Below are 13,292 nucleotides of genomic sequence, written 5' to 3' on the forward strand. Positions count from 1 at the left end.
TTGATGTTCCTAATCTTTACTTTTTCATTTACTGACAATATTTATGGTATATTTTTATTTTAATCATAGAAATCGCCCACCCAACTAATGCAAAAGCACGCACAAAAAAATGTCTCATGTAATCAAAGGCAAAAGAAAGAAAGAATAGAAGATCGATATATTGTATATTTTCTATCAACGAAACCTTAACTCTTTAAATAGATGACAATTTCTCGGAAAGGATTAGAACCATTCCATGCCAGAGAAACTCAATCAAAATTACTGGATTAGTTTCCATTCTGAATGTATAGCACGCCACGGGCACGAATTTCAACAGGGCTTCCAACATAGGAGAGGAATCCGGAAAACCAGAAAGCAGGACATCTCTGCAACAACGACAATTAACCTGCATTATAGGCAATGTTGCACATTGCAAATAAACGTCATGTGTAGGATTGATGTGGAATGCGAGAGCCTCTTTCATCTGAGCATTGCTGAAACCTATATCAGATTATCTCCCCTCGTGTGCAGATACAATTCCTGATCTAAAGAATCTGTCCGGAAGGTTATTCATAAAATTCTTTAGGTGAACAAGTTCTTACTTTCTGTTACACATAAAGCTAATAGTGACAGAGCAGTTCCCTGTGTTATTGATTGGATATCCAAACCTTACTGATTACCGTTCTAATTCGCCAAAAGTCTCGGAAATTCAGATATTTTTCAAACGAATTTATTTTTTGATATCATACATGTATGAATTCGCTGCTACACGGCATTAGTAAATGTCTTTTGTTTATTTTATGTATGCATCTAAATAAATAAATCCGTATTTTCTAACAATCCTGTCATTTCAAATCAAGGGTAAGGGTTCTTGATAGGGTGTTCTATTTCACCCAGATTTAGCTTGCACAGATTATGACAAAACCTTGCTTAACCGTCCAACCTCTTTTTATCAACAGCCGAGCCTTGGTCCAGAGGAGCCACTGTGATCTCCCCCGTCGTGGCGGCGGCGGAGGGCGGGGCGGAGGGCGGGGCCGGGGGCGTGGCGGGGGCAGGCGTGAGATGCAGTGAGGCCTCTGAGACGGCGGAGGGCGCCGGGGGCAAGATGGAGAGGAGATCGGCCACAGAGGCGGAGGCGGGCCGCGGCGGGGGAGGAAACGGCGAGGGCTTGGCGGACGCCACCGCGGAATCTGAGGCCGGAGAAGCGGTCGGAGGCGGCGGCGGCGGTGGCGGCGGCGGCTGGGCCCGCAGGGCGGCCGAAGCGATGGGGGTGGAAGGCGAAGAGGCAACAGAGCAGCAAGGGGCGGGCCGGAGGGGCGAGGAGGACGAGGAGGAGGAGGAAGAAGAGGAAGAAGAGGGCGGAGAGGAGGAGGAGGTGATGGAGGTGGGCCCGGAGGAGGAGGAGGAGGAAGACGAGGAGGAGGAGGAAGGAGAGGAGGACGACGAGGACAGGAGGCGGCGCGGGGGGGAGGTCGGGGGCGTGAGAGGCGTCGGAGGCCGGATGGTGGAGTCCATGGAGGCGGACCTGGACGAGGAGGAGGACGAGGGCATGCACCACGCGGCGCCGCTCGATCTGCACACCAAAATGGAGCCACTGGTGAGTACAGGGGTCCCTCCCGTGTCCAAGAGGGGTGCTTTAGATACAGGGCCGCTTCCCGAGTCGAGTACGTAGGGTATGAACAGCGAGGTATATTTCACATGGTGCACAACATCCGCGTGTTGCGCACGAGTTTTAGATTGAGTTCAAGTATGCGTGGGAAACTTGTAGTGGCGGGAATCAGTATCTCAGCGATCCGATACTGGATTTGCAGAATCTCCCTCCTCTCCGGATTTTTTGCATACTCGCATATGTGCGTTTACACTTCATCCCACATAACTCACATCATAGCAATTCACCGATTCCGCGCATTGTAAATCCCGCAACATAATCAAGTTAAATATTGAGCTCTTTATTGTGATTTTAATTAGGAATAAATATGTGCTTGAAGGGAAAATATGTCGAATAACGAGAGAATTACTTAATTCACAAGGAACATACGTATTACCCGAGTTGCGAATTTTGCGAGATGGTCTTAGTCCACATCACCTCGAATGTTAAGTGCTCGCCCTTTCACTTCAAACTAATTTCTAGATTCTATATAAATGTATTCAAATTAAAGATGAACCACCACTAATGTAATTCGAACGTTGTCTGTAAATGCTTTTTATCGTTGATTTCTAATTATACTTTAGGTTTCGAAAAGGAAAATCCATCATTCAGCACTCCATTCCTTTCTGTTTAATTTTTGCATCCAAACAAAAAATTAAATTTCAGTTGCCAAATACCTGCTACAAAAGTGTATGTATGCAGGGAGTCTTAAAGTGGCAAGATTGGAAATTCAATGTTTTTATACTTCCCGGCAATGTGTCTATAATCCCGCGCATATCTGACACCTCCTGCCTTTCGTAGTCATAAAACAATCATAAATGTATAGATCGTACGATTTCTCCTTGCTGCATTGAGTTCAAAGACAAGTATGATTGGCAATAAGTTTTGGTACACACACAATTATGGCGTAAATAGCTAAATTACGATTACTTTCCACACGTTACCTTATTCAATAGGAATTTGATATCATAGGTCTTTGAATTTTCAGAAATCGGAGGTGCTTGAAAATAAATTGATGTAATTTGAGTTGTTCACCCTTTGTGTTAGAGCATTCTGTGTTATCGAAGGTTTTCTTCAGCATACCTAAGGTAAGTGAAATAGTATTATCATTAATTCTGTTTCCCTTAAGGATACATTTTAATTATATGTTATAATGTTTATGCCAATGATATTTGGAAGGTTTTGTGGCGTGTTTTTTTTCAGGAACCTGTGAATTGAGAAAATTTTCTACAGCTCTCGTTCATTTCGAGGAGCAATTCGTATTATTTTCTAACTTTTTTGCTCTGGTATTATGGATTAATCTTTTGTTTTGAAAATCATTCGCGTTCTCCTCTCATTTGAAGATATTTTTGATACATTCTCTGCCCAAAGGAATGATAATATCCCCTGCACGAGCGGTGATTTCAATAATTCTCCGAATCAAATATCCGTGGCATTGGCCCTTTTGTATTCGCGTGCTTACGAAACCTCTCCTTTCGAAGAAATCCCGTCGGGGATGAGCGCCTTCTGATGAAAGCCACCGGCCACGGAGCCCGGCGCGTCCTAATCATGATCGCCTTTCCACGATGTTTCGCTAAAACCGAGAAACAAAACGATCCAAATGAAGCGGCGGGGAGAGGGGATGGAGAGGCTGGAACCGGAGGAAGGTCACTCCATAAACTGGGACGATTCCTGGAAGGGAGGAGGAAAGCTGGTGGTTTCGGGTCTGGGGAGAGATTGAATGAAATGACGAAGGGGAACTGGAAAGTGGAGAAGATGAGACTCCAGGTGGGAGGAGGGACCTCAGGATATTCGAAGGGGAAGTGGCCGAGGGAGCACGCCCTCTTCCGGATGCATTCCCCTGTGGGCGGGTGACGGACGGAGGTGGAATGCGTAGTGGGGGGGAAACAAATCTGGATGATAGGAAGGTACCCGGGCTATTGAGCCGCGCATCGTCCTCAGGACTTCAGGAAAACTGGATACATCATGTATGGAGGAAAACCTGTGATTTTTAATTCTTCCCTTTTTGAAGGTTCCCTCAGCGATTGGTGGTTTCCATTCTTCAGTCGTTCAATTCAGATATTGATCGCTCGCCTCTATTGTTGGTCCGAATTGGTCTCTCGGTCTTCATCATGTTGCTGTCCCTTATACTAGTATTTACGTTCTCCGTTTTTTCCGAGAACAAACGTTTGTTGTTAGAATCTGAGCAGTCCGCCCGATGTTGTTTTTCTTATTTTACTCGTAAGCATGCGTATTCCTTTCTCATCCCTAGAAATTCCTGGCGGGATATTCTGTTGTGTGATGAGCAATTTAAGTCGTTTATTACTTCTCGTTGAGGGTGTTGCTAGGAATCTACTGCAAATGTTGTCTCTTTTAGTGGCATATTTCTTTGTATGCTTTGTCTGCAGTGAATGTGATATATTATCGATTTTTTGCTAAGGCTAGGGATAAATTTCAAAAGAATTGTGTAAATCCCAGTTGACTGATAACGAAAGACTAGAAAAACGAGATTTTTTTGGATGTACTCAATCATCTAATTATTATCCCTTTAGAACGACATTTATGTATTAACCTTGGTTATATTTTTGTAACCAGAATATTTTTGTTTAATTTAAATCGCAGGCAGAAGTAAATGTTGAATTTTCCATGTTCTCCTAAATTGGATACCTCGTGAGACCACATAAACAGCCTTTTTATTCTATTCTCTATTCCCTCCTCGAGAATTTCTTTTATGCTGGAAATGCTGGAAATTATGTGTGAAATGGCACCTAACTTAAGGCTTTGGCTCCAGTTTGAAAACACCGAAGTATCTTCCATCGTAGATTTGTCGTACTTTTCACACTAACGAGCGATTGGTCGATCATGTCTCCTTTTCCGGCTACGTTATGCTGCTCCCCCCTCTCTTGCCGTCTCGTATGCGTCACTTTCTCTCCAATGGAACGAACGAAGCCTGAGGAAGTGCGGTATTTCGTTACTGCGGACGTGGTCATTAAATGCCTGCCGAGGGTCCGCCGAGGTCGCTGTGTTGGACTGCGGAAAAGGAGGATTGAATAAATATGCTAAGCAGGGGATTATAGGCTGTGGAACGCGTGGGAGGGGCAACTTAGGTAGATGGAAATTAGTGAACAGAAATTTTTGGTGTTGATGCGAAATTTTTATGGCACATGATGTGACCGCCGCGCCTCGGGATTCGTTCTACGAGAAAGGAAAAATATGCTTTTAACACTCGAGTAGATAATCTTCGAAGTTCATCAAATTGTCGGGCGAACTTTTGTATTGTTCCGGCGAGTATGTACAGATTATTTTAGCCCCAAAATAGGTAATTAATATCTCTTTCATATTTTCAACTCTGATTCACTGGCTGTATTCAACTATGAATCTGATATAATGATTATGTTAGTATCTGGTAATGTTGCAACCTCTATTTCCTTTCGATGAATGTGTTATTTGCTCTGTCGTGGTTTGAAAGATTCAAAACATACGGAACACCAAGTATTATTAACTGATAGACATTACATAAGCTCCGTTCCTAAATTAATTTCAAGTGCCCAACTTTAATATACCCTAGGAGTCGAACTTCATTTTAGCAGCGTACCATGATTTGAAATTCGACGGAGGACGATAGTACGCGCTCGACTGTCAGATTACCTAAAGTAGAGGCGCATTACTCCCCTCACCCCACCTCTTCGCTCTCTGTTTCAAGCAATAGGTATGAGGTGGATTTCTTTTCTCCTCGCGAAATATTTCATGGACACCATGTGTCGCACAATGGAAATTGTAGGGGATTACGATCGTTGCCATCGTTCCGTATTTTGAATGGCCCACCATCCCTTCTGTCGGTCCCATAAACCCCTTCCGGGACGCCCGCCGACCCCCTCCCTCGAAATCCTTCCGCCGCCCTCATTAGCGGTAAGTCCGTCTACCTGCACACTCACCCGAGATCGGAATCAGACCTTCCCCGTGGCGCCATCTAAAGTTGGCACCAAATTACGGGCAATGAAACTCGACCTAAAATGAGCCCTTCGCCAAAGTCCAAATCTTTTTTTCACCACGGTAGTAGACATTTACTTTAAAAATAATCGTTCTTATTAAAGAAGCTGACTGGTGCATTCCTTCATATCTTCCGTCCCCCTTCAATCGAACATATTCGTGATTGCTTGAAATCATTGCGTTCGTGAGGAATGTCGTTAATGATGTAGCACTTTAATTGTCTCGTATCACCTCGCCTACGGGAAGGGAACGGTCTCATGAAACTGCGTACGTTCACTACCATATTGCGTTCCTATATTTAATTTTGAGTAGGTTTTCTTCCTTCTATGCCCTCCCGCAGGTAGCAGTGAAGATTTTTGGTTGACTCGAATGACATCATTTTATCGATATCTTACTGGAAATCGGAGGGTGGTTTAATAATCAAGACGGCTTACTATTTGTTCACTGCAAGGCTCTCATTCATCAGACGACCTATCCAAATACGTAATGCGTATAATAGACGGGCATGGCAGATCTTTCAAAATGATTTCATTCGAAAGTTAGTATTTCTCTCTAAAAATGGTCGTTTTAAGTAAATGTCTGTCAAAGGACATTCTGTGAAGAGCCATCGAAAATGAACTCCTAACATTGCACATGTATTGCTCCTTATCAGTTAGGGGTGGAGAAACTGGAGGAAAGAATGGATGTTATTTCTCTCGACACCTTTCATTTCAAGAAAATGACGGGAGGGAACCTTGCCGCTAACGTGCAAGTCGCCATCTAACTGTAAGCGATTTTCATCGCTGTCTATCGTTTTCTTTGGTAAAACCTATGGCAAAAATGGAACGGCGCTCATTTCGAATAAACGTTCGGGGCTTCATTAAAATGTTCCCCCACCCACCTGCCCAAAATGGTCTTTAATCGCCCGCCCCATCACCGCTTTCAGCCTGCCCTGCCCCCTGGAAATTTTCTACATCCTCCGCCGTGTGCGGAGGCGGTGAATTATTGCAGTGCGCGCGCGGACCCTGCGGAAAGCCCGGCTCCTCTCCCCCTACCCGCCCCGCGGATGGGGACTGGTTCCGATCTAGAGCGGCCGTACGGGGAAAGAAAGGGGGTGTGGGACAGTCCACGATAATGAGAGGACCCGCCGGGGGGCACTAATGAGGGCAGTCCCTGGACCTTCCCGCCGGAGGGGAAAAGGGAGGGGGATGGGGGAGAGGCGCGAGGAAGGATGATGCGGGTCTCGAAAATGGTCGAGGTGACCGGTCTTCAAACGAAAATGAGCGTCATCCCTTTGTTTCACCCCACTCCCTCCACACCCACACATATCCCCATTTCGTAAAATTCATATCTCATTTAACAGCTGGCCACTTTCCCCATGCATCCCGACACACCCCTCTTTACCCGTCTCTCTCCCCACTCCATCCAACCAACCACCGCACACAATACTGCATATAAGTGTAGACGGACTCGCGGACTGCTTAAAAAAAATATTATAAATGAAGAAGAGTGAAGATAAATATCTTCGCCAACCTCCCTTCTTCGGACGCCCGACCCCTTTTAAATAGTGGGTAGTAAATACTACGGGGGTCTGGGCGACCACCCTTTCCCTATAGTGCCACCCTCGTAAAGAATACTCTGCGCGCAAGGTCTGAAGGGGGAGGTGGGAGAGGGCTGGGGGTGGGGGCAGTGCGGTCCCTGCGGGCACGTGAAGGAGGGGCTTGCGGTGTGCGAACCGCCGTCCCGAAACTGCGAAGCAAAGGGGGGCGGGCAGGGGGAGGAATGAGAGGGAGGGGTATGGAGGAGGCCTTGGGTCGGAAGTTGCGAGGTGGAAAGCGTCGTTGGAGTATTGCGGCCTGTGGGTTTTCGGGGCGGGTAGGGAGGGGCGAGGTAGGTGGAGGGAAAGCAGGACTTTGGCCCTGGGGGGGCAGAGGAATATACGGGGGAGAGGAGAGGGAGGGTTAATTGAAGGGGATAAGATAAGGGTTGGATGCGGGGTTGGCAGCGGGGGAGGTGAGGGGCGCCAGACTTGGAGGTGGAGGGATGACTCGAGGTGGGCTTAAGAGTTAAGAAAGAGGGAGTATGGTGGGGGGGAGACAGGTTGGGTTTTCGGCCCCTAAGGGTCGGACGGCGGGGCCTGAGGTTGTACGGTAGAGTTCTGAGACACGGAAGGGGAAGGCTGAGGAGGTGGTTGAGAGAGAGAGAACCTGGACGGTGAGCAAGGCGGAGAGGAATGGAATGAAGGGCAAAGGTAACGTAGAAAGTGTAGCGAGGGAGATGTAGTTTGGTCCGAGGGGGGGTGTAGCGATGGATGGAGAGGAGGGAAATCCCGATGGAAGGAAGAATGTGGATGAACATGGATACCCCAAGAACTTCATGTATACACAGTACGCATTAAGTCAAAGGCACGAAGTGCTCTAGGCTGCAGGTCGTGGCCCATGTGGGCACCAACGACGTCACGGACCGTGGATCCGAGGAGGTCCTCCGTTCCCTTAGGGAACTGAGCTCCGAGGTGAAGCGCGTCCAGGGCGTCGAGGGGGTTCGGCTGGGACTAACGGTCTGCAGCATCGTTCCGAGGGAGGATCGCGGGTCTCTGGTTTGGAGCCGAGTGGAAGGCATAAACCAGAGACTATCGAGATTCTGCTCGGACATAGGAGCCTCCTTCGTCGACCTCAGACCAACCCTCCGATCTTGCAGGACTCCCCTTAACCGATCTGGGGTCCATTACACGGCGGAAGCGGCGAGTAAGGTAGCGGATAGGATACTCGACCACTGTAGGCCTTTTTTAGGATAGAGAGCAGGTCACTTAGTGGGTCAATAACATCTGGGGATAGCGCGTATAATATTATTAATAAAAATATAAAAGTCATTGACAACACTGGCAATGATTTAGAAAGACATGTGACACGCACTTCCCCACAAAGGCGTCCTAAATTACAGTCAGACACTAATAAGGACGTTATTCAACATCAAAATAATTTAACTATACTTGTTATAAATTGCAGAAGCCTCAAGAACAAATCAGCGGATCTAGAACACATAATCCAAACTCATTCCGCTGATATAGTATTAGGCACAGAGAGTTGGCTGTGCAATGATATTAATGACCAAGAAATTTTCCCAATAGATTTCAAAGTTTACCGACACGATAGAGATACAAGACCCGGAGGAGGGGTTTTCGTGGCAGTTAAAAGTCATTTTGAAAGCAGGCAAGTTTCATTTGAAAATAATAACATAGAAAGTGTTTGGTGCACCTTACTACGGACCAATCAACCCAACATAAATTTATGCTCTTTCTACAGACCTCCAGACTCAGATTTGAAAACACTTCACACCCTCAACGATCAAATTCACAAGTTTACACGTAAATATAATAACAGCATAAACATAATTGGTGGCGACTTTAACCTCCCTGGTATAGATTGGGACAGCAATATCGTTAAATCTGGGACCCGCGATCGCGAATCTTGCAATTCCATGATAAAATTGGTTCAAAGAAACTCCCTCCATCAAGCAGTACGCATGCCCACCCGTGGAAAAAACATATTGGATCTATTTCTTACAAACACGCCGGAACGTATTATTAGTGTATCAACTGATGAGGGCTTGAGTGACCATAAAGCAATTAATGTCCATTTGGACATAGCAATAAAAAAGATTGTTAAACCAAAAAGAAAAATTTATAATTACCATAAAGCAGACTTTGAATCTTTTGCCAATCAATTAAACTCTTCACTACCCGAGTTCAAAACCCGCTTAAGTCATGCCAACGTGGAAGAAACTTGGACAGAATTTGTCAATATCATGCAAAAAGGAATCGTAGATTTCATACCTATAAAATACGTTAAAGCAAATCGCGACCCCAGGTGGTACAATAAAGACGTTAGAAAAGCCCTTCGAAAGCAGAGAATGCTACACTCTAGGGTAAAGAGGGCAGGCGTGAACACATCATCTCCTGAGAATACACAATTATGGGACACATATAGATCCTCTAAAATTGAAACCAAAAAACAATTACGTAGCGCCTTACTGGAATTTAAACGCAAAGTACTTTGCGAGCACTTGGACACTGACCCCAAAGCTTTCTGGTCATATGTTAGGGAAGTAAATGGGAGTAAACAAACCGTGGCTTGCTTAAGGGATTGTAGCAATGTAATTCATACAGACAGCGAGGTTAAAGCTAACATCTTAAATTCATTCTTCCAAAGCGTTTTCTCGAATGATGTTGCCACCGCATATCTCCAAGAAACAATACATACTCCACCCATGGAAAAAATAACAGTGGACCAACAAGGAATTCTAAAATTACTTAATGAGATTAAACCCAACAAATCCCCGGGTCCCGAAAATATACCAGCTAGGGTGATAAAACATTTAGCTCCAAACATTGCCCCGTACCTTGAATTTATATTTAACAAATCCCTCACAGAGTGCAAAGTACCTAAGATTTGGAAAACCGCGCAAATAACGCCTATTTTTAAAAGTGGTGACAGGGAGGATCCCAGTAATTACAGACCTATATCTCTCACTTCTATCTGTTGTAAAATATTAGAGCACATAATTGTCAGTTCAATAATGAGACACCTTGACAACATTAACTTTTTAAGTGACAATCAACACGGATTCAGGAAAACCCGCTCCTGCGAAACCCAATTAGGATTATTTACACATGATTTACTTGTATCTGGTGAGAGAGGTAGGCAAGTGGATGCCATCTTCTTAGATTTTCAAAAGGCATTTGATAAGGTCCCACATGGTAAACTCATTCATAAATTAAAGGTCGCGGGTATAAACAAGGGCGCTATAAGTTGGGTTAAAGATTTTCTTTCAGAGCGGGAACAGAGGGTAGTCCTTGATGGCGCTAGTTCCGACAGCGTTCGAGTCACGTCGGGGGTACCTCAGGGAAGTGTGATCGGGCCGTTACTTTTCTTGATTTTTGTTAACGATTTGAACCGCGAAGTGAAAAGTAACATTAGGATGTTTGCGGATGACACGGTGATCTATCGGGAGATATCTGGGGATGAGGATCGTTTTATTCTAGCGCAGGATTTAGATTGCATTACTAAATGGTGTTCTAACAGGGGATTGACTCTAAATTATAATAAATGTTCAGTGGTAAATTTCTTTAAAAGATCAACGGGATTTGCTTACAAATTAGCTGGAGGTGACCTAGCAGTAGTTGATACGGTAAAATACCTAGGTGTCACATTCACTAAAGACTTAACTTGGGGGACTCACATACGTAAAGTCTGCGGTCAAGCAAATAAAAAATTGGGATTCATTAGACGCATTGTCGGCAAAAGTGACTCAAAGGTCAAGGAACGTTGTTACCACGCTCTTGTAAGGCCTCATTTAGAATACGCATGCAGCGTGTGGGACCCGAGTGAAAAAGGTCTCATTCGGGAAATTGAGAAGGTTCAACGCCGGGCAGCCCGTTTTGTAAAAAATTCCTACGATAAAACGCAAAGCGTTACCGAAATGCTCATGGATTTGGGGTGGGAATCATTAGAAGAGAGACGATTCAATGCAAGACTGAAATTATTAAATAAATTCAGATCCGCATGTTTCAGCACCGAGGTCTCGCAGATTATTCGTACTCCTACATACATTGGTCGCTTGGATCATGCATATAAAATTCGGGAAATAGATGCCAGGACTAGCCGACTCAAGGACTCCTTCTTCCCACGGACAATACGGGATAGCAACTGTAGGATTATAGATAGTAAAAATTCCACTTGCCACCCTCAGTGTCTAAAAAATAATTAGTTCTACTTAAATGCATGCTCCTCCACTAACCTTATGTGTTTTGTTATAATAACCCATTCTTTCCGCATGATATCATTCGTGTTCTGTTCATCTGTTTTTAAGTTTCCCTTTCAGTCCCTCTTCCCTCCCGGCGGGGGGAAATTCCTGCTACCTGCAACGTTGGGTCGAATTCCCTTCTTTTTACTGTCTCTTTGGGGGGTTGAGTGTTTTGTGGTGCATTTTCATGTGGTAGTGATGTTTCACATTCTTGCTTGTTGTGTCCTGGCTTGCGTGTTTTAGGATGGCTTTCGTGCTGTATCCTGGGGTGCAGTTTTTTGTTGTTTTGCGGTGTATGTGTTTGCATGAGTATTGGATGGAGGGAGTTTTGCATGAGTGTGTGCGCTGCTGGGGTGTAATTTTCCGTGTTGTTTTTTGCATGTGGTATTTTTCGTTTTTACGGTTGGTGACCTAACACCCCCCGCCACACGCCCTTGCGGCGGCTTGCGGGGTATTATGTAGATGTAGATGTAGATGAAGTATTCTCTATACACACCCCACTTAGAGCACACACGATTAAAGAATTGGAATTGCCCGTCTCACTAAACGACAATTCTTACGTTTGACCGTCGCCTTTTTGGTCTTTGAGGAATCGTCTCCTCATGCCAGCTTTTGTCTCAAAGTTTCAATCTCTCCTGCCCCAAATTGCTCCATTATCTCCTAACTTAATTTTAAAATAGGTTTAACTCGATATTATCACGGAAGTAGGGCATTGGATTAAAATAATAGATTGGATGCATAAATAGGATGAATTAGGATAGTCGGAATTCCCCAATCTTTTTCTCGTTTAACTGGGAAGCAAAAGGCCATAGAGGACGATGGGATAAGCCCGAGGGACATAAGGCGGAGGATCGCGCAAGATAGGAAGGCGTTAATGAATGAAGAAGTCATATGCTTAAAGAAGAGGAATGTTATAAGCAAACATTAAATGCTTGAAAGCAATCTTACTGAGTGTTGTATTACTCTATGTATGAAAGGCCGAGCCCAGGAAAAATGATTCTCTTGTCGCTATAGTTGGGTGCTGGGAAACATCATTGCTTGCACAATATATTTTTATGAATTACCAGTGACTGGAACCTTGAAGCCTCGGATTATTTTATGAACTCGTACTTAGAAGCAACCTTGTTAAGTACGTTCATCGACGTCCCCGCTTTATTTTCATGTCATAAAGAGAAAAGTGCATCTTTTATGCTTGCATTTTTCCTCGGCGGTCGTCGCAAATGACGATTTGCGATGGCTCCGGCGTTTCGAGACTTATCGTCCCGCGCCGTCGATTAATTTCTCCCGGACAATGGCGAGCTTTGTCTTCCCACCTCCTCCTCCTTTCCCTCGCCCCTTGACGCCGTCGTCGAACCCGCCGCGCAGCGGGAAAATATTGCCGCAAGATACATGCGGCGGAGAATTCGATTGACTTGAGTCGGAGGAGATTAGGGAAGGAGAGAGGTAAAAGGAAGATCGTGGGTGGAGGAGTAATCAGGTGAAGGAAGTGACGTAGCATTTTCGGTCACCGTGGCATGTGGCCAGTTTCCCTCGAGCGACTGCAAACTGGGAAGACGAATGGCGAATGAGAAGGTGAGAGTTACCTTTGATTTAGCATGACGCACCCAACTTTCACGCCGGGGTAACTTCGTCACACGCCCGGGATCCGATCTCTAGAAGGCATCAGGGCCCCCATGAGTAATACGTCTCCCCCTACCCCTCCCGTAACTTCGCCCGAATACAGCTACCCTCGGTATTGGATTATTAAAAATCAAGGTGTATAAATGATGACTCACTCTCTTCGTTGCATTTCTATCACTTCGTTCTCACAGGCCGAAGGGTATTTTAACGTGCCGTTTCAGTTGCACGATATTTTATCAAAAATAAACTTCCTGGTCTCTAGACTAACCTGTCCACGGAAAGCGTATTAAAAATG

The 13,292-nt window shown here is 45.1% G+C and overlaps 1 protein-coding gene across 1 annotated transcript in view; it reads left to right on the forward strand.

Moving 5' to 3' along the window:
• Positions 1 to 1,471: 1,471 nt before the first annotated feature.
• The window catches only part of LOC139692485 (POU domain, class 6, transcription factor 2-like), a 242,594-nt gene continuing 230,773 nt past the window's right edge, over positions 1,472 to 13,292 (forward strand). Inside the window, exon 1 of the mRNA XM_071590703.1 lies at positions 1,472 to 1,576. Within this exon, the coding sequence (XP_071446804.1) occupies positions 1,481 to 1,576 (96 nt within the window). The 5' untranslated portion in view covers positions 1,472 to 1,480. The remainder of the gene's footprint in view (positions 1,577 to 13,292) is intronic.

This window comes from Hetaerina americana, unplaced genomic scaffold (assembly GCF_022747635.1).
Source record: "Hetaerina americana unplaced genomic scaffold, ioHetAmer1.1.p SCAF_4, whole genome shotgun sequence".
Classification (NCBI taxonomy): Eukaryota; Metazoa; Arthropoda; class Insecta; order Odonata; family Calopterygidae; genus Hetaerina; species Hetaerina americana.